The 25,663-nt window shown below is 28.8% G+C and overlaps 4 protein-coding genes across 5 annotated transcripts; 2 read left to right on the plus strand and 2 right to left on the minus strand.

Moving 5' to 3' along the window:
- Positions 1 to 32: 32 nt before the first annotated feature.
- On the minus strand, positions 33 to 13,907 carry LOC145764235 (CCR4-NOT transcription complex subunit 6-like). The gene is made up of 13 exons (XM_082575850.1): positions 13,770 to 13,907; positions 11,722 to 11,842; positions 11,133 to 11,319; positions 8,444 to 8,613; positions 8,017 to 8,141; positions 6,167 to 6,268; positions 5,692 to 5,846; positions 5,206 to 5,360; positions 4,782 to 4,860; positions 3,892 to 4,058; positions 3,269 to 3,402; positions 2,933 to 3,034; positions 33 to 2,796 (listed from the first exon to the last, which is right to left on the minus strand). Exons 1-13 carry the CDS (start codon positions 13,773 to 13,775, stop codon positions 2,299 to 2,301), a joined length of 2,001 nt encoding a protein of 666 aa, XP_082431976.1. The 5' UTR covers positions 13,776 to 13,907; the 3' UTR covers positions 33 to 2,298.
- Positions 13,908 to 14,380: 473 nt separating this feature from the next.
- LOC145763758 (ubiquitin carboxyl-terminal hydrolase isozyme L5-like) lies at positions 14,381 to 16,620 on the plus strand. The gene is made up of 3 exons (XM_082575272.1): positions 14,381 to 15,415; positions 15,531 to 15,667; positions 15,863 to 16,620. Exons 1-3 carry the CDS (start codon positions 14,820 to 14,822, stop codon positions 16,093 to 16,095), a joined length of 966 nt encoding a protein of 321 aa, XP_082431398.1. The 5' UTR covers positions 14,381 to 14,819; the 3' UTR covers positions 16,096 to 16,620.
- Positions 16,103 to 18,045, minus strand: LOC145763759 (LRP chaperone MESD-like). Of its 2 annotated transcripts, none has more exons than XM_082575273.1 (5): positions 17,894 to 18,045; positions 17,473 to 17,544; positions 17,145 to 17,305; positions 16,924 to 17,058; positions 16,103 to 16,602 (listed from the first exon to the last, which is right to left on the minus strand). In XM_082575273.1, the coding sequence occupies exons 1-5, from the start codon at positions 18,017 to 18,019 to the stop codon at positions 16,503 to 16,505; spliced, it is 594 nt and encodes a 197-aa protein (XP_082431399.1). In that variant the 5' UTR covers positions 18,020 to 18,045; the 3' UTR covers positions 16,103 to 16,502. The 2 variants fall into 2 exon arrangements, with proteins under 2 accessions (XP_082431399.1, XP_082431400.1); XM_082575274.1 differs by having other exon boundaries at positions 16,134 to 16,593.
- Positions 18,046 to 18,573: 528 nt separating this feature from the next.
- LOC145753784 (uncharacterized) lies at positions 18,574 to 25,292 on the plus strand. The gene is made up of 21 exons (XM_082570268.1): positions 18,574 to 18,636; positions 19,265 to 19,435; positions 19,567 to 19,754; positions 19,898 to 20,126; positions 20,247 to 20,439; positions 20,800 to 21,070; positions 21,335 to 21,530; positions 21,651 to 21,788; positions 21,924 to 22,090; positions 22,167 to 22,341; positions 22,403 to 22,526; positions 22,757 to 22,958; positions 23,123 to 23,244; positions 23,338 to 23,462; positions 23,556 to 23,703; positions 23,816 to 23,921; positions 24,039 to 24,173; positions 24,296 to 24,587; positions 24,666 to 24,799; positions 24,966 to 25,104; positions 25,173 to 25,292. Exons 1-21 carry the CDS (start codon positions 18,619 to 18,621, stop codon positions 25,290 to 25,292), a joined length of 3,393 nt encoding a protein of 1,130 aa, XP_082426394.1. The 5' UTR covers positions 18,574 to 18,618.
- The last annotated feature ends 371 nt before the right edge of the window (positions 25,293 to 25,663 follow it).

Below are 25,663 nucleotides of genomic sequence, written 5' to 3' on the forward strand. Positions count from 1 at the left end.
GATATCTAAAAAAGTAGAAGACGACATTTAAAACTACCTCCTGTTTTATCACGGTTGGGTGACCAGGTTACGCAAATGATAAAAAAAGGGAAAAATGGGGCGTCATCACAGATCAAAAAAAATGAAAATGAAAAGGCGTGACGCAAATACGCGACACACACACACACACTAACAAACAAGTATTAGTCAAACACATACGTTACTGACGTCACAGTCACCATGGCGACGAAAAAAAAGAACATGAACTTGTATAGTGAAAAATCGCACACACAAAAGTTAGAGGAAAAAAATAGTACAAGAATAAGTATTTTTGTTTCTTTTCACAAAATCGCAACATGTTCTATTTTAAAAAGGTTACAGTTTTAACTTGTGATGGTTAACTTCTACCAGCGAAGCAGCAATCGGTTTAAAATAGGCTGGTAAAATTGCACGACTAAATAATTTTTTTTTTTTAAATGAATCACAACAATAATTTGCAACATTGGCAGTAAAATTTCAAGAAATCCAAAAAAAATTTGAAGAACATTTGATTAAGGGTTGAAAATACAAACAGTCTTAAAAAGTCGGTTTAGTTGCATTACTGAGAGGGCTGGGCTTAAGTTGAGGCAACGACTGGGCGAAAATTGACAAGGCACATTATTAAAGTAAAATAACACACCTCATTTAAAAACAGACAACGTTTTATTGAATAGCATCGTAAAAATCAATGCCACCGGTTGCATAACTTTTAAAATGGGTGTAATTTCTTACGATTTTTTCCCCGCTATATATTATTAAACAAGTGCAAAATCATTTTAAAACCATAAAAGTCAAAAAACTTTTTAGATAAACAGCCATAAGGCTTCTGTAAGCACCAATAGTAAAACAAAATGTATCAAATAAGAATAGAAGCAGTCATAAAAGAGAGATAAACAAAAAAAAAGAAAGAAGGGAGAAAATTTGGGTGAAAAAAGACAATTGTTATTTTTATTTTTAAGTTTTTTAGATAAAATTGCTTGGCTAAAATTAAAACAATTGGAAACTTTGCAAAATCGCAAGCATACCAAGAATATTATTTACTCACAGTGCATCAGGCCAAATTAAGAGTCTCTAACCTGCAGTTAAAAACAATTCTGAAATAATTTGAAAACGGTATTGAGCTTTTTTGGATACATAAAATAAGTATACTTTATTATTAAGTATCAAGATTATTTTAACTTTAACGATTTTTTTTGTTAATTTTAAAGGTATGCTGATTGTTTAAACTTACTTTTTATCAACACGTACACCTTAATTTTAAAAAAGTGATAAAAGTAAAATTAATTGTATCTTTAAAAAATACGAGTGCAAAAAGAAACAAAAAAATACAATTGAACTACAAATTTTCCATCTGTAATTTAATGTGGGTGGAAAACTGTAAAAAAAATTTCAAACTATTTAGTTAAGTTCATTGATTTTCGTCACCGAATGGTGACTGCGATTTAGGAACAGATGCACACATAAAAAAATTAAAAAAAACAAAAGAAAAATAGGTTTAAAAAGAAAGTCACCAAAAATTAGACTTTCTCTAAAAAAGATTAAGTTGGAGTAAATGCCCAAATTTCAAAATCCAAAAATTTCTCAAATTTTTGAGATTTTTTTCGTGGAACAATAAATTTAGAAAATTTTAACATCAGTTTTGGCAGCCAAGCAAATTACAGTTTAAAAAAATTACTTTTAATTTTGTTTAAAGCCTTAAATCAAGTTTTATAGAGAATTTAAAAAAATGATGGTTCTTATATTTTAAGAACATAAAATCTTTTATTGAAAAATTTTTATAAGACTTCATTTGTAATTTATTGTATAATAACAATAAGTGCAAACAATCACCCTTGAATAAAACTTTTATCGATAAAATTATTCAACGATTAAGTCGTCCGAAATTTCAAAAAAAAATAAGAAAAAATTTAAAAAATTCATTTACATGGGACCCCTAATTAGAAAAATTATCAAAAATGCAGATTCTAATAAAAGATAAACCTATTAGTTCATAACATGATCGAAGTTGGAAAATGAGAAGAAAGGGGTTGCCTGGTAACACCCATTGCAACATCGTGGAAAAAAACCAACTGACATTATTTATAAAAACATTTAAAAATTGGAAAAAAATCCAAAGGCAAATATCACGAGCAGATTTCAAAAAGCTGGATTGTAAAAAGATTCGTAAAAAATGTGATGAAACGCCGAAAATGCCAAAAAGAATGATTTGCAAAAGAAGATGAACTCTTTCTGCCGCCTCTTTAAAAAAACACCCAAATTTTTTACCTGGGGCCAGGGAAACTACCTTCTCCCATTCATATTCATGCCACCCATCATCCCCATACCCATGTGGTTCCCCCCACCATTTGGAATATTTATGGGACTGTGGGTGAGGGAATTTGTGGAACCAGGGCGGTTTCCACCCATGGTTGCCGGAGGAAAGCGTCCTTGTGATAAAATCCCGTTGGAGTTGGCGCTGGACCCACCACCCCCAGTTGTAGTAGGGTAATGAGGCTGGTTAAACAATAAGCTGTATGGTTGAGGGTGGTTACCATTATTACCAAAAGGGCTACCATTCTGCATCATATTCTGGCCTCCGTTGTTGTTATTACCCTGGTGTTGTTGGTGACCTTGGGGTAAAAGTTGGAACTCGGTGACAACGGATATATGATCAGAGGGTATATGGGGGTGAGGGCAACCCACAATGTTGTTTTCTTTAAACCAATTGCTGTCGATGCCGCCTAAAACCCCCAGGCATTTAAGTTGGGTGCGTGAATAGAAGATGTAGTCGATAATACCCTGGATTTAAAAGGTTTTAAAATTGAAAGCATTTGTTTAAACAAAAACATTTTTAAAATCCCGAAATAAAAAAACTTGGTATTTATTTTTTATTTTAAGTTAAAATCTTGTTAATGGTAATTATTGGAACACTTACTTTGAACTCATAAGTGTTGTTGGAATATTGAAGTAGGTGAAAGTTGGAATCATCATAGCAAGAGTTAAGTCTGAATGGATGTGTTACTGATTTTGGATCAAGCTAAAAAAATATATATAAAATAAAAAAATTGTTTTTTTTTAACAAATTTTTATCTCAGTTTAAAACCTAACAAATAATAAAAAATGAGTTTATGTGTAAATAATATTTGTAAACATTTCCATAAAAAAATTCCAACTCCATTTTTAATAAAATACAAAGAAGTAATAAAATACAATTTTTGAATTCCATTTAATCTACCAACAAAGAATATAATGTTTAAAAATATTTACTTACATCAACATTCATAGGAACAGTTCCATTTGCTTTAAGTCCGTGCCCAAAAGTGCTCAAACACTTGCTGTATTTAATCTCCTTAAAGTCCTGGTGAGTTGCTGACACTTTTCCGTTTCTTAAAAACTCGACCACACCTGAATTTAATTTAGAAATTGTATTAAGGGTAATTTAGGAAAAAATAGGGCCTAAATGCCTTTTTTACCGAACTATAAATTTTGTTTTAGGCTTGTGTTTGTTTTGCGAAAAAAAGGGGTTTTAAGAAGAAGACTGTTTTAAACAATCAATGTATTTTGTTGTGAATTAAATAAATATTTACATAAAACATTTCAGATTTATTTGCTAAATATTCAAGTAATCCGTCACCGGCTGTCAATCATTAATTAATCGTAACAAAAACTTTGTAACCAACAATTAAGCCCAAAATGTTAAAGTAATTTAAAATCTAAAATCCATTGGGTAAAGAAAAACATTATCTAATTATACATAGCATAACATGATTTTGTTAATACATAACGAAAAAATGCATGTTTTTAAAGAAAGGAAGTCTTTGTACAAATAAATAACTTAAACAAAGTCAAAAAACCACCATGGGTAGAACTAAATAGTTAATGTATACAAATTACCTGAATCAGGCAGGGAGTTAAAGTCACCACACAAGACCAACGGCATTTTATGGCACTCTGCTGGCATGGCTGATGTCCTGCCACCTGGCCGAAAACTTTGGGTGGCCTCGTCACAAATTCTCTTCAACTCATGGCACAACATCACAGTCTGGATCAATTTCACGTCGCTAAATAAATTAAATAATTTTTGAAACAAAGTAATTTTGATAAAAACACAAACTGTGTTTTTTTTTAAACAAATTTAAAAATGCTATCACGGCAAAATAAATTATTTTTTTAAACTTTTTGGTCAAGTTTGCCATAAATTTTTTTTATTTTGCAATCGTTAAAATAATAGGAGTAAAAAAATTAAACATATGTGTGTCTAAACAAATAAGGACTAAGGGTTGGTAAAAAAAGCATTATTAAAAAAATCCATATTCTAAATGTAAATATTGATATTGAAAATTTAGGTTATAAAAACATATGCCTATGTTTTAAACAAAACCTTTTGTTTTGAACAGAAATTTTTTTTGGTTATGCTTTTTTACTTTGTTTTTGTATTTGGTGTTTTGATTGTGAATTAAAATATAAACAAATTTATCCAAAACAAACTGATGGCCTTTATGAATAGGATTTTAGTAGCATTGGATAGTTTAAAAATTTTGCAAACTATAAACGACAAAAAATAAGGCTTCCTGTGATTGTGCAAATAATTATAGATATAAGGCTAAAAAAAGGCATTAATTTGCTGCAAACAAAAACAGCTTATGCAATAAATGCACAATTTTTTCACTCGTAAAAACAAAATAAAAATTGTATAAAATCAAAACCATACAACAAACAAACAAAAAATTTAAGTTTAAAAAAGGGGGGAAATATATTTTTATTTTTTATATAATTTAATTTACCTAAATTCAGGGTCCCAATGCATATGGGCATTCGCTGCAAGTACATGTTGTTTAGGGCAGTCCCCTGCGCTTCTAAAACCTAAAATAGGTGTGAAAATTAATACTATTATTCACTGAAACTATCATTTATAAAAGATATATTAAGAAAATGTTGTAGCCTTTTAAAAAATTTTAAAGATAATTACATTAATTTAATTCTAGTATAATGGGTACAATTTCACATGCAATAAGTTAACTTATAAATTGAAATATTATTATTATTTGTATAATATATTTTAAAATAAAATTTGTCACGACATCAGTACCAATACAATTTCTTTATTAAAATAAAAAACAGTAAAAAATTAGTTTTTAGGTTTTTTTCTGAAACAAATAATCTATGGCATTTAGGCAACAAAATCTAAAAATTCTTATAATGACCTACCCGCATTGTCATAAAGGCCGTCGTTTGTTTCCAGCAGTGCAGCAATCCCAATATTATCCTTGGTCATTACTCGGTTCAACATATCTTGCGATCCTTCGTTGTTCAACATTGCTACCTGGTTGAACTCCACCAAATATTCCTTAACCAAAGTAAATCTAAAATCAAAGCAAAAATTAAACGTGTTATCAAGGTGCTATTTATAGTGTCCAGTTGCGTAAATAAAAATCTTAAAATTTACCAGAAAAGGAGGTTTGGCAGATAACATGACAAAATACATCTCTTAGAAAACACAAAAGCTTTTTTGCAATAATAATATTAACAAACTTTTGTGTCTTTTTTTGATAAATACTTAAGCCAAAATTTTAGTTACATGAACTATCAACAATTTACATCATGTTTGCTAAGTAAGGTAACCATTTCCACATACTAATCTAGTTCAACGGACAATAAATTCATTAAGTTGTAAAAAACTTAAATATCACTGACTTTGAGAATTTCCAAAAAATTGCACAACCATCAACATGTTGCCTGTCATCTTCCGCCATTGTTTTTGCCCTTGATTTTGGACTGAAAATCCCGTTGTAGCCGGCGTGCTTCATTTCGGGCAAAAAAAATGCATGATATTCACATGTTTCTACCTCCTATTTATTTAAAATAAAAAAGGTTTCAATAAAAAATATATATTTTAAAGCCTAAACAGTAAAAACTACTTGAAAATAATTGGAAAAGTTATAAAAGGTTTTTTTTAAAACAAGTAAAAAGTGTTTTTTGTTTTAACTGAAGCAATAATGCATGTATATAATATTTAAATCAATACATTGTGATAACATAATAAAAAATTTGCAAGCCTTGCATATTGCTGTGTAAGACCTGATTTAGTATAACATGGAGAATAAAAATACCATAAGTCAATATATGCCAATATGACTGTTTTAAAAAAATCAATAAAAAAATAGTGTACCTGTAAAGCAACGATATCTGCACTGTAGTATAAGATTTCTCTCATGATGACCTTTCTTCTGTATTCCCAGTTCAATGCCCATGGTGGACAATAACCATACAACTACAAAATTAATTTTGGGTTGAAAATTTTTTAATTTGTTAGAAAATTCAAAACCATTTAGGCACAGGGGTTCTTTTGTGTGTACAATACTAAAATAAAGAGTACTATACAGAAACCATACAGCTAGGAATTTGTATATAAAAACTTTACTTCCTTATTTAGGCTTAAATTTAGCTTCCTAGAAATTTCTTTTAAAGATTTATGATAACCAAATAAAAGCACATTACATGTATATATATTTATGTACTAGGACTTTCAACATTTTATTTTTTTAAAACTGATAACAACAATTAAGCTTAACAAATTTTAAAGACGCTAACTAAATAAAAAGTTATCTAATTCCTTGTTGTTGGTGGTTTTTTTTATAGTCTAAGATTCATCAATAATACCCTTTTGCACTGCAAACCCATTTTAATTAACTTTATTTTAAAAATTTAATTGCAGGGTACGAAATAACGTATAAAAAACGATTCGCTAAAAATGAGGTCGCATTATTAGAGTAATTATTAGGTTCAAGTCATAATCTTCGTTTTTTTGTAACACTTGACGCGTTGCATGGCATTTTTAAAATGTAACGTATTGTTAAACAATCGTTAGGAATATTTTGCATGAAAAACGAGACATTTTTAATTCTTTTAATTGCGCAACAACTGAACGATCTCGGGAGCGAAATTTACGTATTGTCAAAACATAGAAAGTTATTGTTATTAAATGCCCTATAGTAACCTACATTTACGCAGGATTATGATGATGTAATTAAATTAGTGTAAAACCGGTGTAAAATAGATCGTAAAAATATACACGAGAGTTTTATCACTGCCTGAACCTTTTTTGGTTGATTCGCTATTTCTAATATATTTGTAAAAAACGATTCGCTAATTTTAAAAAACGATTCGCTTTTAGCGAATAGCGACCCGTTATTTCGTTCCCTGAATTGCCAACAAAAATTGACATCAGCTGTCTGCATATACGATAATCTGCATCATCAAATCACTATTAAATTAATAATGGATCAATTTACTTGTTTATTACGAAACAAAACCTGACATTCATTATCACTGATCATAACATTACAAGCAGGGAGTAATACAAGCATAATTGATTCAGCATCTGCAATCATTAGTGAAAATGGTGGGATAATTGCTGCTTTGAAATCAATTATTTATTATGGTTTAGAATTTTGCACTCATTTTCTTGATTTTAGATATTTTAAAATTATTGTACTTAAAAAAATATTGACAAATTTTATTTAAATTGTTTGCTAAAACTATTATATTTACTTAAAGTGCTTTTAACTGGCTACGCTTTCTTGGCAATTTTACTTTAATAATCATAGGATATATTTTATATTTCTTTCTAATACACTATATGAAATGGTGCTTAATGAACAATATATATGTCCAATTTATAGGCCTACAAAATAAATAAAACAGCCATTTGAGGCATGCGGATAAGTTTTGCCAGAACAAATTAGTTGAGAGTTGCAACCATATTAAAATAATTTAAATCCAAAATACAGAGCAGGCTATCGCCTAGTAACAATAATAACACTTAACCACATTCTGTAACCACTGTAGTCAAAGTTATGATTCAAAATCATATTGTAATTAAATTTAACTATTATACAAAACCACATTTTATTATACAAAATCTATTTCAGTAAACATTTTATCTTAACCAACCAACTATCTTGCAAAAATTTTTAATTAAAAATACTTTTTACATGAATTCTAAAAACATTAGTTTACCTGTCGAGTAGCATACTTGTCGCACAAGACGTTGTATCCCATAACGGAGAAGATGGCGGTAGGTTGGGTTCGGTTGGGGTGAGAAGTATGGACCCAGTCTCTTTCTGGGGGCTCGGGGGTTGTAACTTTGGGTAAAAAAAACACACTTAGCTTTATGTTTATGAGAATATTATTATACTACTTTATTTAAATTATTATGCTTTGAAGTACATTCATTACCACTACACATATTGGATGTTAACCATTAATTGACGAGTATTTTTTTTAATGAAACACATATACCAAAAAGAGATAAAACAAACTAATTTTAAACAAAAACAATAGATTATCACATTGTCATTAAACAATAAACAACATAAACATGATTTTCAATGTTTTTGTTTATATTTTGCCTATTAATTATTCCACAAGAGATTGATAAACAAACCAGGTAAGTTGTCAAGTAAGTAGGTGAGAAGTCGAACTATTCCATTTTTATGCAAATTTAAGATTTCTTGTTGCAGGGGATTGCCATTTAAACCAAGAAGTTGAAGTTGAAAGAGTTTACCGATCTCGTATGGAAGTGAACGAAGGCCATTGTGATTAAGCATAAGCTCCCTGAGAATATAAAATTAATTTTAAAAATCTAAAAAATAAATTTGCCTATATTTTTTTATTAGAAGTTTTTTTGTGTTTTTTTCTGATAAATTTATTCTCGTCATGAGAAGAAGGACTACATTGCTAAACAAAGAGCATGGAAGTAAGGATCGAACCAACGACCTCATGTTGTGAAGTCAAGTGTTTTACCCACTTGGCCACCAGTGTTAAAACAATAAAGTTAAACATTTAACCTTTAAAGAAGAAATAAAAATAAGAAGCTGTTTACAACATTTTGCAAAAAATGACAACAACAAAAAACCTTATTGGAATATTCCAATTATAGCAGGTAATCATAATAGCCTAGGGGTTACATTTTACCAAGAACACCAAAAAAAAGTCAACATAACCAATCCCATAATTTTAAACCATTCATTATATAACTAATTCAACTATGAGTATTTAAATAAAATTATTTTAATACCATTTTTTTTAATTTACAATTAAAAAAAAAATTATTTTAAAGTTTGTATGACTTATTGAAAATAAATTATTTGAGCATCAAGTTTAAAATTATAGTACACCTATGCCCAATTTAAATTAAAAAAGTCAATTGTAGTTATATTGCAATACTTAAACCTGACACATTTAAAAATCAATAAATTAAAAACCAATGTGTATTTATTTATAAATTCAAATCACATAGTCATTAATAAAATTTGCTTAAAACAAAATTTGTATTTAAACTAATTTCAAGAAGTTTAATTTAACTTAAATTAAATGTAAGACTTTGGACGAAAAATGAATAATAAAGGCTCTGTTTTATATAATATATTTAACTCCCAAATAAAAGTGATAAAACTTTAGTATATATATTATAAATCATGAACTTGGGTATAGCTTTTCAAAGCACTTTGCAGTAAATTTTCCAAGTAAAAATGTCATTCATGTGTGAAAAAATTTAAAAAAATAATTTACCAAAGTAAAAATTGAAATGTAGCTAATACAAAACACATTCCTAAACGAATCAAAATATAGAAAAATTAATTTCTTTAAAGGAAGTTAAAATATTTATAAATCCGCTGCAAACGAAAATCGTGTATCAACTAAAAAATGGCGTTTCTTGTGTTTTGAGGGGTAGGCTAGTAAAATAATATGCTGCTGCATTCGTCATGTCAGCAACATTACGACAGTAAAACCCAGTCATATCACGTTAAAATTTCAGCGTAAATTATTAGTTGTTGACGTAAGTCTATTGAACCGTACTTAAATAATTAAATAATAATCGGTATATAACATACCTTGCGTAACGATTCTGTCATGCTATTAAAATAAATTTACTGTTTTTGATTGTTCACACAGTAAATTAACCAGTTTTCAGAGTGGCTATTGCGATAAGATAACGCGTACGTGCTATCTTTTTGCTGAAATCTATTTGGTCGGCGCTTAATCTCGAATTGTGTGACGTCAACGAAAACAAATACCCAAGATCGTTTCGCCGAGCGATTTTCAACGACACAAAGAAATGTCAAAAGGAGAAAAACAGTCGAGCGACAGAAAAAATAAGAGAAGTCACTTGTTTAGCGAATCAAATTAACACAGCCCCCCCCCCCCGTTTTTTTCTGGTAAAGGTATCATTACATTTACAGTGCACACACACATATTATTACTGAAATAAATTTCATTTTATTACTCGTTAACAATAAAAGGACCGGCAACAGCCAACCAAACAGACAAACAGATCCCAACTGACGACATTTTTCGATTTGTGGCACCACATATTCAAAGTTTTTTACAAAGGACGAGAAACATGTTATTTAAACCTACAAGTTATTTTTAGCGCAAGCACGTTTTTTTAAATAGAATCCGTTATTGCTTGAACCATAAATCCAAATCATTTAATTTTTTTCGATTTTTAAGCGGTGATTATCCTAGTCCAACATTAAAAGAGAAAATCGTGCAGGAAATAATGATGAAGCATACGTAAGAGCAAAACAAAACGGGAATAACAACAATATTGCTTAAACATAATACTAAAACAGGATTTAATTGTCACGATTCCATTCAAATAAGCGCGTTTGCAACCGGTTAAAACTACAAATTATCTAAAACGTCATTGCTAAAATGGTGGACAGTATACATATTTTGAATATGTAAAGAAAATTAAACACATCCATGCTGTCTGGTGGATAGTTAACTATAGTTAACTTAACACATAAGTCTTTAAATATGGTTTGACCTTATAAATTTATTAATTTACTAGCAGATCGGGTGGTGGTAAGACTGCTGCCTGGCAATTAAGAAATGCTACATTAATGAAAACTTTATCTGGCTAATTTAAATACAAATTACAGAAGTTTTATACAGTTACACTTAGCTGGTTTTTGGCGATAAATACTTTGCGCAAAAAGCAATTTTGGTAAGCATAAGCACAGTCCATATAGCTAATACATACGCCACACTTTTAAAAAAAGAAATTCTGAAAAACTAAATGCATAAAGTGATTAAATTCTAAAAATAATCAACTACTATTCATTCACCTGAGTTTAATAAGGTCACCAAGTTCGGCGGGCAGACTGCGGAGTTTGTTGGAAGACAGATCGAGGGTGGTTAGGTTGTGGAGTTTGCTGATATCGGGGGGAATGCGAGATAGTTGGTTGTCGTTTAAAAACAATGAGGTCAGATGAGACAACTGCCAGAGCGCTGGTGACAAGTTTCGAATGGTGCCTGATAGAAAAATTTATATATAAAATGGATTAAAAATATAGTTTTAAATGCTTAAACACTAAATTGCAATTTTTCAAGTAGTGTAGCTAGGTCAATGGTAGCAATTTGTCCCCAAAATAACCCAAATATAAAAACGGACAAAAATGTACAATCTGACTTTAAAACAGTCCAATAAAATCTAATTAAAAAGAAAGATTTATACAAAGCCTTACAACGAATTAAAATGACTATTAAACTTTTTTGTTTAGTTTATTTAGCTTTTTAAACACCATTTTTTATCAAAACCGTTTTGCAACACGGCACTTCAAACGATATTCTCAGACAAGGCTGGGAAATGTTGATTATTTTATTATCATACATCTGTTTGAATTCAGGATAAGAATACTGATATTTGATACTTACCGGTAATTTCCAATTCATCCCATCGTGTTTGTTTTCCTGATTTGGCATCCTCTTGGCTCATAATAATTGTTTTTCGGCGACCACTGCGGTGTTTAACCTCATCATTAGGCATCGGTAATAGCTAAAAAAAAATTAAATTTTTTTAGAAATTTTAAAACTTCAAATTAAAAAAATTTTTAACATATTGTAAGTACTTGGTTGCTAACTTACATGGACCTGCAGCTGCCGGGCAAGATTTTTTGTTTTACTTAAGTCCCATAAATTAAAATAAATAATGCAACAATGTCACTGCAGGGCTTTTTAATTACAATAACTAGCCACTAAATTAAATTCTACAAAGATAATGCGTTAGTTCATGAATTATTAGGGTCAGCAAGAACAATAAACATTTTTATTATGTCTGTCTATTAATAAAACGTCAAATAAAATTTTGACCTCGAGAAGAAGGAAATTAATCAATACATTTAGTTAAAAATAAAAGCAATTGAAAAAAAGAGTCAGGTTAGTTAAGGTTGAACAATTTTAAATGATACTTCTAGCAGCTCTCGAGTAACTAGATTTAAACTCAAAACAAGTGCATTTTTTAAAAACATTTATTAAAAACAAACAAATGCTATCTTAAAATAAAGCTTTTAGTGCTGGACAAAAGGACATTTAATCAACTTTGTAACAAATTATCTAAAAAACTTTTCTAATAGAAAAAAGCTAGTCCAAGTAATTCGGTTCTGTTTGTTTAAGTAAAATATAAAAATTATCACTTAATAAACAGACATGCCATGACTTGTCTTTAAGATTTTAAACAAACGTTTAAACTACATAAAGTAAAATAAAATAAACAATAAAAGTATAATTATAACCTAAAGAAATTTTAAGATTTATGTGATACTACTTTGCTAACAAAATACCCTGTTCATATCGTTAGCAATAAGACAATCATTGGTTGATGCATTTAAGCTAACTAAAAACACCAAGTTTACACTTATTTTTCTTTTATATTCTTTTTACCATCTTTCAATAAAGCAACTTAATAGTATGCAAAATGTGCCTTTTCTGTACTGGCACAACAACTATCTTTTAATAATATTTTAGTCTTAAATACAGCCCCAGGCGACATAAACAAAAAAAGTCAATTGACATTACACAACTTTGTGTTCTATACAAAACATAATTATGTGTTTAAAATTATTGGTAACAATCAATTATTTCACTTGCTTAAAATTTAAGACCCAAGCTATTTCAATTTAAATTAATAAAAGGTCCTCGTTTCCAACGTAAAACATTTTAACTCCATTATAACAGTAGGCCTATATATATATAATGTATAATTTAAACTTATAAAACAATAAATTTTATAAAACAGCCATATATATATATAATATATATATATATATATATAGCCTACATAAACATGATAGTTTTTATTTTAATTTTTACTTTTAAACCTAGATTTGAAAGTTAATAATTTGTTTTTTCTGCAAATAATGATTCAACCAAAAATACTTAACTAACTGACTTGATTTATCACACCAAACAAATTCTTACTTATTAAACAAATCATACAAAGTTTTTACTACCCAAAAAAAGTTATTTTACCAACCTAGATATTGACCTAGCTGAATAACAGATCCCTTGAATTGAGTATAACTAATTTAAACATTAAGATGAGTTTTATAAGTATGATTAAATATTTTATAAGCTACAAAGTCTAAAATCGTCAATTTCATTGTTTATACAGTTTTAGTAGTATATGCAAATTGTCTTAATTTGACCAAACTACTTCTTGTAACAAAATCAATTGATCTTTACGTGAAAATTTAAGTTTAACCACAGTCATACAGTCATACAATACAAATTGACTAAAACCCCTAAAATACTATTTAAAATGGATTAATTAAATCTCCTTATTATGTTTTTAGCTAAATTAAATTGTACGTTATGACAAATTAAAAATCTGGTCTGTCGGTCAACAGGTTGGTTAACGTTTTAGTAAAGCTATACTACAAAAAAAGTCAAGACAAAATAAAAAAAGTTACAATTAAAAGGCTAACCTGCATTCAAAGCCCAAGTTACAATAAAGATGTTGAATTCTTATTTTTAAATCCTGGTTCAAAAGTGCGTTCGTGAGTTTCCTTAGGTCCGTATGCTAGCAATTTCTGTAAAATAAATCCTGATCGAACTCAAATACGTTTTTGTTCTGCCGTAAAATAATAAAATAGCAATTTCATTTTCTTTTACAAAAATACTGACATCGAGCGTACAAAAAAATAATAAAAATGTTTTGTCACAAATATCCAAAGGTGGTCTTAAAAACTGATTATAGATGAATATTTTAAATTTTTCAAACAAATATATTTTAAATATATTTGAAGTAATCCATATTCACAAAGCTAGTGTTCAACTAACTTAGAAAAACTGTTTTTTGTTCTTAGCTTTTTTTTAATTTAACTTACGATTACCATTTAATAGGTCAATAAGATATGTTTATTAAAGACCTAAGTAAAATAGTTTTCATTATTTTTTATAAAAAATGATTCTTTTACTGTAGAAATTATTTTTTCGGAAAATAAAAGGCACGTGGTCGCTGTCATGGTCTAATAATTTCAATAAGTCTTGTATACAAAATACGTCATAATAAGTAGTACAGCAACAATTCCCACAAAATGACAAACGGTGTCGTAGTTTTTTTCGTAGAATTTTACCAATTATACAGTGAGGGTAGGGTGTGTGCGTTTATTTAAATGTATTTATACAACAAATAAATATTTATATCTAATTTTAAAATTCATTTATTAGTTATACTACATTAAAACATACTAAGCGCATATGCAACATAACGTGGATTGTTGCAAATATGCAAATATCCGAGTATTCAAGGTCAAATCAACCGAACAACTAATTTTTTTTCTTCGTTTATTTAAAAAAAAACAACTGGTAAGAATAAGATTGTTATTAAATTGCATTGTTAGATTGTCTTTGGGTTAAGTTTAGAGTTAGTCACATTTTAGTCTACTATTTTAGTTATCTTGTGAATATCGATTAAACTCATGTATATTGTACTTAACATCAAACTCTTAAAGGTTGAAACTAATTAGGCAAAAATGAGTGGGGCGGGTGAATGGTGTTTAATAGAAAGCGACCCTGGTGTTTTTACCGATTTGATCAAGGACTTTGGCGTTAAAGGTGTTCAAGTGGAGGAAATATTCAGCTTGGATGACGAGAGTTTTGCCAATATCGAGCCTGTTCACGGCTTGATATTTTTGTTTAAATATGTGGAAGATGAATCACCCGCAGGGAAATTAGTAGACGATGACATGCTTGATGATATCTTTTTTGCAAAGCAAGTTATTACAAATGCATGTGCCACCCAAGCAATCGTAAGTGTGTTACTTAATGCAAGACACCCTGATGTCAATTTGGGCAGCACCTTACAAGACTTCAAAGATTTTACATGTAACTTTGATTCATCAATGAAGGGTCTGGCCCTAAGTAATTCCAGTGTAATAAGACAAGTTCATAATAGTTTTTCAAGGCAGCAAGTATTCGAATATGATGAACATCATTCGAAAAGTGATGAAGCTTTTCACTTTATTGGATACGTTCCAATGTTTGGAAAATTATATGAACTGGATGGTTTAAAATCTGCTCCAATTGATCATGGAAAAATTACAACTAATACTTGGTTACAATTTGTAAGGTAATTCAGAAAAATCCTATTCAATAAAAGATTTGGTTGGTAATAAGGGTTTGCTAGATAACAAGGGTTTGCTAGAGTAATTTAAAAAATTTATAAAATGCTTTATTTTTTGCAGGCCTGTAATAGAAAAAAGAATGGCAAAGTACACTGCTGGGGAAATACGCTTTAATTTAATGGCTTTAGTTGGTGATCGAAAAATTGCACTAGAGAAGAAAATATTGGACCTACAAAATTCTTTATCAACAATAAATGGTAAAAAATAGGATCAACTTATTTTATTAAAAATGTTAAAATCTTACTCTTTGGATTTAAATTTAAATGAATGTTTATGTATAACTTTAGTTTTTGTACTGATAAACTAAACCGATAAAATGTATTCTCGGCTTGGTTGAGTCAGTACCCTACATCACACTTAAATTCACATTAGGATTTCTTCTTATTTTATAGATGAAGTGGTAGCTAATGAAATAAGATCAAAGATAATGGATTATCAAGATTCCTTAAAAAAGGAAGAAGAGAAAAGAAGAATTTTTAAAGTTGAAAATATTCGGCGAAAACACAACTATCTTCCATTTATTGTGGAAATGCTAAGAATTTTGGCATCTGACAATAAATTAATGCCCCTAATTGATGAAGCCAAACTTAAGCTCGCTTCAAAAAACAAAAATAAAAGTAAATAAAACTTTTATTGTAAATCACTAAGTAAATTTGACATAATAAACTTTTAATTTAACACCTGTGGTATGATTATTTTTGGTGCTGTTATCTATTAAATTGTTTTTTTTTGAAATTTCAAATAGAACCTGAATATTTTAAGCAAAATTTTTAATAAATATTCTATTAAGTAAAGTTCAATTTGTAATTACCGAAACTGCATAATATAATGATTAACACAAGACATGTTATATTAACAAAGTGTATATAAAAGATATAAATTTAAAGTTACTGTGGTAAGGCAATCATAATGGTTTGTGTATTGCACATTGTTTTAAAAGTTCTAATTCTCTTTAAGCTAAATTATTAATAAACCTAATATAACACATAAGGTTTAAACTTTAAGGTGCACATTGCAATTTATGTATGTATGTTACAGTTCACTTTTTTTCTTTTGTTTATCAGATTTTGACTTTTTTGTTCCACCTTTTGTCTTTTTTGTCGAGCTCTTTTTTGGTTTGGAACTAAAAAAACTAAAATTAATAAATGACTTGGTACACAAAATTGTTAGTTGTTCTTTATAATAACTTTTATAATTTACTTGCTAGTTATTGAGTACCATAAACTAACACACTGAACACAGTGGCACGAAAGTAATAAAAATGAAAGTTTTCCCTACACACAATAGAACAATAAATTTAATATCGCTAATAAAATTTTATTGTATTCAATAAACAAGCAACTAGCTTCCCAATATTACCTTTATATTTCAAAGAGTAAACTATATAGCGTCAATTTGGTTTAATGTGTATATTATGTTTAAAACCCCTATGTAAAATATGATGTTTTTTTACCCTTTTCCTGGATAATCCTTTCCTTCGATAGTTACAACTTCACACCTTTCCTGTTCTACAAGAAAATCACGAATTTCATAAGCATATGATCCATCTCCAAGCTTTATCAGTATGCGGTTCGGACTTATAACAAATCTACAAAATATATATAAAGTGTTACATTAAAAGAAAAAAATATTACTTTAAAGTAAATAGAATAAGAAATAAATACAAATATACACCTCTGTATTTCAATATTAGCATTGAACAACATCGATTGCCACAACTCTGTTATTTTTTCTGTTTCAGCTTCAGTTGGATCCCCAGAAATTGTAACAAACATCATCAATGTTTTGTGCTTTTTTGACGCTTTCAGTAACTCTTCTGGGTTCGAGGTATCCAACTGTAAAAAAAGACTTGAAAATCCAATTGAAAATAAGACTAATTAAATAAGTTAGAAATTTAAAGGTTGTGTGATAAAAATTGATAGAATAGATTAAAAATCAACAAAAATTTAGTTTTATTAAACATTGCTAAAAATCAGTTGATAGTTCTCTTTTTAAATTTAACCTTAGACATATCTATGGGATTTGAGGGACGCATATGCTCAGGTAAATCTCCTTCGTCTATATCTCCATCCTCCTAAAATAAAAATTAATACTAAATCAGGTTGATAGTGTTGTGTAGTGGTTAGAAAACACTTTGCTTTACAATGTAAAATCTTAGGTTTAATTCCCATTGCTTCCATGTTGTATAATGTTGCAAACCGCCAAAGGCAACTTAAAATTGGGTGGGGGTAACTGAAGTTGCCCTATGTAGGTGGACTTTTTTTACATCAAGCATAGAATAATAGCAAAAAAACAGTAATTTAGTTATTTAATGTTTTTAACTCTTTCATTAACCTTTTGTAATTCTTTTATTAACCATGACTATTTTAAATTTATAATTATTTTAAAAATAATAACTAACCTAACCAAATAACTAGACTTACCAACCACTCTTCGTCCAGTTTATAAATATCGGCATCAGTGAAATCTCTGACGTCCTTTTTCTTTTTCGCAAAACTTGCATTGGTTATTAAAAAAATTAATATTGAAAAAGTAAGTTTGTATTTCATTATGATTAACTTCAGTAAACTTCTATACAAAATGAAAATAGTATTTACTATGCTACGCTTCAAAAAGTATTTATGTTTCACAAAGCCACGTGTCCCTAAGCCAATCCTATCTGCTTGCTTACAAATAAATCTTGATGCTTAAATCCGAATAAAGTTTAAGTTTGTTTTGATTTTAGAAGTATATCCATGGTAATCGCAACCAGACAGGTATAAAAATAAAACATTCCTTTTTTATTTAAAACAATTAAATTGATACTTATAAAATTATAAATTGTACTTTTTCCTGTTTTAATAAAATATTTGATTTAAAAGACAAATCTTTATATTAAATATATATCTATGAATTTAACGTATTTGTTTTGAATTTGTACAGGGGATTTACCTATTTTAAACAATGGAAGTATAGCTTTATTGTGACTACACAGGCAACAACGGCTTGGTTTTTTAACTCCACGTTGATTTATATTAATTTTTGCAAAAATATTGGTTTATCTGATATAACTCTTTTTTAATACTTTCTATATTCTTGCTTTACTTGTTTCCCTATTTCAGGTATTAGGTTGTATTGCATGATCAAAAAAATATTAAAATAATGCGAAATGGAGCCAACTCATAAGGTTAATGATTTGTGGTTTTGTAAAAACATAGAATGTACTTTTTGTTAGTTGTAAAATTTTATTACAATTTCTTTCCTGTTAACCATGTTTTAAAAAGCATGGCATATCACAAACAACAAATAAGATTCTAGATTCGTTTGTTCATATATTTGTCAGTCTGTATATATATATATTTATTCTCGATATGGGAAGGTTGACTTCATGACTTAGAAGTAATATCAGTTACTTGACCCAGTCTCAAGTTGCCTTTGGCAGTCTGGAATAATATAAAATATAATTGCATGAAAATGATGCTGCTGATGAGTTGCTGGGTCAGCAAAAGTTCATATTGTTTATAGCGCGTTACTTAGGGCATTACAGCATAAGAATAGTGGGGATCGAACCCACGACCTTATGTTGTAGCATTATTAAACAAGATGCTATATTTAGTATTAATACCTCTTGCCAAAATCAAACCAACATGGAATAATTAGGCATTATTAATAATATAAAGAACCAAAACAGGCAAAGATCGCTTAAGACAAGGCCAGGCCTGGTTTCAGAATTTTTTTATACGTGGGCTCAGAATTTTTAAATCAAGAATATATAATTTTTGTAAACCTATAATAAATTTTGATTTTTTTTTTAGATTTCTAAAACCAAATTAACAAAAGGTTGCTACCGACTAATTTTTCCACTCCTGAGGCAGGAAGAAGGTTCAATAAGTGGTGGAGAAAGATCAAGTGAAAGTGAGGGGGAAAGGTTAGAGCCATCTGATGAAACAAAATCACCAGACTACTCTTCACCAACCAGTGGAGTGGTAAACCTTTTTCCTTTGCAAAAACAAATGTATTTTAAAGTTCTTGGGAGTCGCAATGGGGCCTTGGTTTAAGGATATTGATATATACTAAGATTTAATTATATAAAAAATTAATGACTAAAATTTTACAGAGGCTTTCACTTGCCCCCATTAACAACTCTGTGGTTCAAAGGGAAATTCATTTAATAGAGCAGTATTTAAGAGATAGTGGGGTGATAGCAAACATTCAAAATTTTACAACTCTGCTTTTAAACACGGCTATTTTACCATACAATCCCTACCCCGGTTTTATTAGAAGATGTAGGCAACTATCTGAAAGGTAAATTAATTTTGGATTAAATTTTATTTGTTAATTTGCTACTCATAATATCCAATGATAAGCTTAGTTTGAATTATAAAATTTGTAAATACTTTGTTGATTACCTGAAATGTTAAATGTCAGCGTGTTAACACTTTTTTTAGGTTTCAAATGTTTAAAAAACCTATTTCCGACATTCGACTAAACTTGGACAAAGTAACATACAAAGTTGGTACTGGAATATTGCATGGATTAAAAGGTGGACAGGGTAATATATGGGGCTTAGAGCATATTGTTTCTCATGTTAACCCTAAATTTTTGGAACCATTTCTCTCTGTTGTTCCGTTAATTACCATTTCTAATGAAATAGCTACTGCTAAGTGTAGACAAAAGGTAAATTTTTTAATCTAAATTTTTTAACCTAAAAGTTATACTTTATTTAATAACTTTTTTAAATAATCATGTTTTAGGGTTACTGTTTTTTTAAGTTAAAAGATATGTTTTACTTTAAAGGTGTCTCTCTTGATTTCTTTAAGTGGACCTTGTGTATTTAGCGGTTCATTCTATCCAATTTGGAACAACATTGAATTAAAAGTTGCAGTTTTATTGGCCTCGAATGATTTGGTAACAGCCTCTAAAGTATTTTTGGAATTTTTAGTGGCCGACTTAAATCACATGAAAAAACAGGACACATGCATTTTATTAGGTATATAAATTATTATTTTGTATTGCTTATGTGGGTTTGTTCCAGATAACCTTAGGTGATATGTTTTTATATTTCTATTGAAAAATAGTGTAAAATTTTGTTGTGTTTGATCTTTCCATAACTGTCAGGCTCAAGGGCAAATAGTGTAGTATTTATGTGGGTAAAACCATATACATTATCATTCGTAGTCCAGTGCCAAAACTGGCATACTAAACTGTCACTCTTATCTTGCGTAGTCAAAATGCTAAGACTAGTATACTATACTATCACTTTTACTTTTTGGTGTATTATTATTTTTATTTTTAAGTGGGTAAAATCTAAATATGTAAGCAAACAAGAATTTAATGTTCTTACTTATAGGTATTGAGGTACCACTTGAGAGCCAAGTTGGTTGGACAAATCAAACATTTCCAAGAATAAACATTTTAAAAATTCTTGAGAATTACAACACTGGGGAATCTAAGTTTAAACAACTGGTGTTGCATGCCATTGTGTCAAAGAAAAGAATTACTGTTAATTTTCTACTTGTCCGGAAAGGGAATCAGGTATTATCCAAGTACACGCCTGCATCTAAAATGTACAACTTAATGATGATACAAAGTGGTTCATTTAATCAGAATTTGCCAAACAGGTTAAGCATTGTTTAAATAAAATACTTTATGCATCAAAATGACTACACATAGCAACCAGCAGACTACACATAGTAACCAATGTTGTTAAATGATAAAATATTGCTAAAAAACACACAACTACTGTTATAAAAATTTAAATATCTGCAATGTTTTTATTAGTTTGCTTAAAAAGTTTTTTATTGTGCATGAATAGTAAGGGTTTAAATTGCTTAAACATTGTAAAATAGTTTTTATTTTATTTTTTACTTTTATTTTTGTTGCAGAAAATTAAAGCAGCCTTTACATCAACTTGTTATTTCAACTCTTCCTTTTCAAGCTTTGCATGAGGGGATATTTTATGATCGCCAACAAGCAGATGACTACATCTTATCCTTTCATAAGTATTACGCATCTGGTTTGGGTGGAAAACAGGGAACTATTGACCCTATGACTTCAGATAAACTTCAGCCGATTATACAAGTAATTTAAAGAGTGCCAGTAATCAAGAAAAAAGCCTTTGATATTAAATTTAATTTAACTGTTTATGCAAGCGACATCCTTTTTTAAATCAGTTAGTAATTGTTTTTTAACACTACCAAGGCTTGGCAAATGAAGGTTGCTAACAGTGTACTTGTGCATGCTCCCTTTCCAACAATACATTACACTCTCTTGTTATACTTGGCTCAATCAAGAACAAAATCGTTTGCTAAACATGCTGAGGAAGACCTAGCTATTGAGGTATGTCAATTTAATTTTTTTTTAACCTTAAAAATGCCATAATGCATAACTTATTTTAGCAAAATATGTGTTTGGTTAATATTTCAGTTTTATGGTAGTTTTTTTATAATTCATTCCAATTTTTTTTCCTTTTAGGTTTGTAGGTTTTCTAGGGGAAGTGCAACTAAATTAAAGAATATTTTGTTTTTCACCGAAGTTGTGAAACAAATGCTAACTGTTGAAGAAGATAAATTGGAAACTTACACAAATGAAATAATTTATCACGCTCGCAAACTGTTACTTGATTTTGTAGAGGAAAATTTGTAAGTAGAATTTTTGTAATATTAATGTATTAAAGTTTTGTTTAATTAATTGTAAAATGTAATTTTTACCTTTTAGTGAAGATGTTTCATCTGAAATATTATCTCTAAAGCATTTAGTTACAACAACTTGTGTTACCTCGAATCAAAATGACTTGTCAAGTGTACAATGCTTTCAAGAACTAAATGATTACATTTTGTTTTTGATTTATGGGTTATCTGCAAATGCTCTTGAGAAATGTGCAGCTATTTTGGTAAAACAAATAAATTAAAATTAAAGTTATAGAGGACAAATTAATTTTGTGATATTTTTAGTTGTTAAAAACTCGACTTGAAGCAACCTACCCTCACTTGCAATACCAGAAAAAATTCGCTGACAAACAATCTCCCTATCCTCATGGAATAAAAAACTCCAATTGGACTGAAATTGATACTTTAAGCAAGTTTACAATAAATCTTTTAGCAACCTAAATAATTTTGTTTTAGTTTTCTGGTAATAAGTAAATGTTATTTTTTTGTAAAAACTGTGATGTAATTAAGAAACAACTTATAACTCTATATATTTAAGCAGTTGGCCTTTACCCTATACTTAATGTATAAACTTGTAAAAGTGCACATCTAATTTACTAGCTTTTAAAATTTATGCCAATAAAACAATTTTTTAATTAGAAATTGACAAGCAATTCGTCACACTGAACTCACAAGCCCCGAAAAGCATTTCCCCACATTTTACATTAATGCAATACAGTGCTGATTGTCGCCTAGATGAAACTTGGATTGACTTTCTTAAAACTTTACTTCTGTTTGAAAATGGTTTACCTCCAAATCCTTATCCTGTTCTGATATTTATTTTAAAAAAGGGAAACACGAGGTAATATAGATTAATCTATGTTTATGTTGTCTCTGAATTCTTACAAAATTTATGTCATCCTTAGAAACTTTATTTTGCTTATTTTAAACAAAATACCCTTGGTTATGATATGTAAAAACTCTTCTAAGAATGGACTTTGGTTTAGCTATTTCATTTTTGTACAGAATGCAGTGCTTTTTTGAAAGTGACAGAATATCATCAATAAGATTATTGCAGGACAAGATTGTAAATGTTGAACAATTAAGAAATATTTGTAATATACCTGGAACTATGGCATTTGGCACTCGTACGTAATAAATTTAATATTTTTCCGTAAAAGAATTATCTTTACTGGATTATGTCTTGAAACTTTTAAGATAAATACTATTTCATGTTTTAGGAGCATCTCTTATGCTTGTTAATCTTCTTGGCTTCAGACAATCTTATGAACTTGCATCCAAAGTTATTCCTGTTCCTCCAGGGAGCACAGTCACCGGAGGACCTCTTCTGTCAGGATCTTTTCAAGTAAAATATAAAATAATAAACCTTTAAATGGGCCTATTAAAATTAGGTTTTCGGTTATTTAATAACTTGTCAATTTTTTGAAATTTATTCAAGATCACCATTTGTCCTGGAATATCACCACCTGTGACGTATTATGGAAGTTTAAATTCCTTTATGTCTTTTCTAAGTTTAAATGAATATTATTTTATTAATGGACCAGCTGGCCACCATCAACCTGGTGCAGTTGCATTATCAAAACTTAGTAAGATCATATTTACTTCAATTTATAATTTTTAAATTTAGTCTGCATATAACATAGTGCAATCTTAAATTTTAAGTGTATTTGACATGTAATATTTTTTTAAATTTTTTAGTTTTATCGCATCTGATTAATTTAAAAAAAGAAGGTGTGATTTTACACCAGGCCCTCTTTGGAGGCATTGTCCTGTACCTTAGAAACCTTGTATTAGCACCAGCACGGTAACAAAATTACTTATACACAAGCGTTTAACTTAGTAAGATCTAAATTAAAGAAATGTTTAGAATTCACAATTATTTTAAATCGAATGCAGCATTTTTATTTTTTTTATTGTTTAGGTTTGAAAGTGAGTTTAGTGCTGCTATCACTGGCAGCCAATTGGTCCAGCTTTCATTCTTTTATCCTCTTAAATGGAGATATATTTTGATTAAGAAGAAATTGCTTATTCATTTTATTGATGAGGAGAATGGAAAGTAAGATATAAATTTATGTATTCACCTATAATTATTCAGTTAAAAATAATTTAAATTGTAAATTTTTACAAAAAGATATAAATTGGGTAAATAAATTTATTCTTTTTCTTTTATGATTTTAGACTTACACCAATGTACAGAGATATATCTTTATCTGAAAATCCGAAAATGAGCATATTTCTACATGCTGAAGATGCTAACCACTGTTGCAATACTATGAAAATTTCTACACCAACCAATACCCAAAAAGATAAAATAACAGAATTATGGAAGTCTATGCAATGGCCGCAGTTAGTTGAACATCTAATTTGTGATATTGTGAGCAAGAGATCAAGTAAAAGGCCTGAAACAGAAACTTATTTAGAAGCTATCCTTGCCTTTTCGTGGAGGTATTACAGCAGTATACCTGGCCAGGTATGAAATTTTATTGTGCAACAAAAAAATATTAAAATAAATTGTAAATTACAAAAAAATTTTGTTATAAATTTTTAGATTTATTATTTGATGGAATTGAACAAAGCACTGCAGGGTATTTTAAGAAATGCTTCTTCTGCAGTTGAGGAAAATCTTTCAGTTAACTCTGTTATCAACCCAGCTCTGGTTGAAACGTTTTTAATCCAATACAGGTAAAAAAACTTTAACGAAATTTCTATATACCTTGTTCATGTAAACATAGTTAAATTCTAATAAACAGTATGTATGTATTACAGTTAATATTTTTTTATAAATCCTTTAACTATGTTATATCTTATTAGTTTGTAATAATTAAAAAAAAAGTTGTTTTATTGATAGGACAAAATTAAATGAGGTATTGGAAAGAGGGTCCTGCTTAGCGCCCATAGGTTTAGCTGACTATCTTCAAGAAAAGTTAAATGTTGTTGCATTCAGAAATCCTCAGAACAATGAATTTTATGTTAAATATGACAAAGAGGTATATGTTTAAAATAAATAATTCAAATTTAAAACTGTTTAGAGCTAACTTTTGGTATTATATTTTAGTCAATACAAATACTTTCCGACACAAATGGCTTTATTAAGGGAATACACAACTCTTCTGCGAGTGAACTTTTTAAATCTTCACCAAATGTTTTAAAATATATAAATGATGGTTTAAGTTAAGATGTTGATTAATATCAAGTGATGTGGATTTAATTTTTTTCCTGTAAATATTTTGCAGTTTTTGGTAGTAAAATTATATTTTTTTGATAAAAATTTTTATAACAATAAAGTTTTATTATGTTTAAGTTAAAAAGTTAGATTTAATAAAATTTATAATTGATTGTAGACTTCAATTTCGTTTTTAAAGTAAAAAAGAAAAATCTTAAGTTTAAGATGAAAAATATGAAGTCGTAACAGGTGAAAGACACAAGGTTACTAAATTCCATTTAATCTAATATTTACCAAGGTAATTTAGCTATTACTGTTAAAAGCCTTTTATTTGATTTTTTACTGAACTATTATACTTTGTCAAATCTTCCATTTTCTTTCTA

This window comes from Corella eumyota, chromosome 1 (genome assembly GCF_963082875.1).
Source record: "Corella eumyota chromosome 1, kaCorEumy4.1, whole genome shotgun sequence".
Lineage (NCBI taxonomy): Eukaryota > Metazoa > Chordata > Ascidiacea > Phlebobranchia > Corellidae > Corella > Corella eumyota.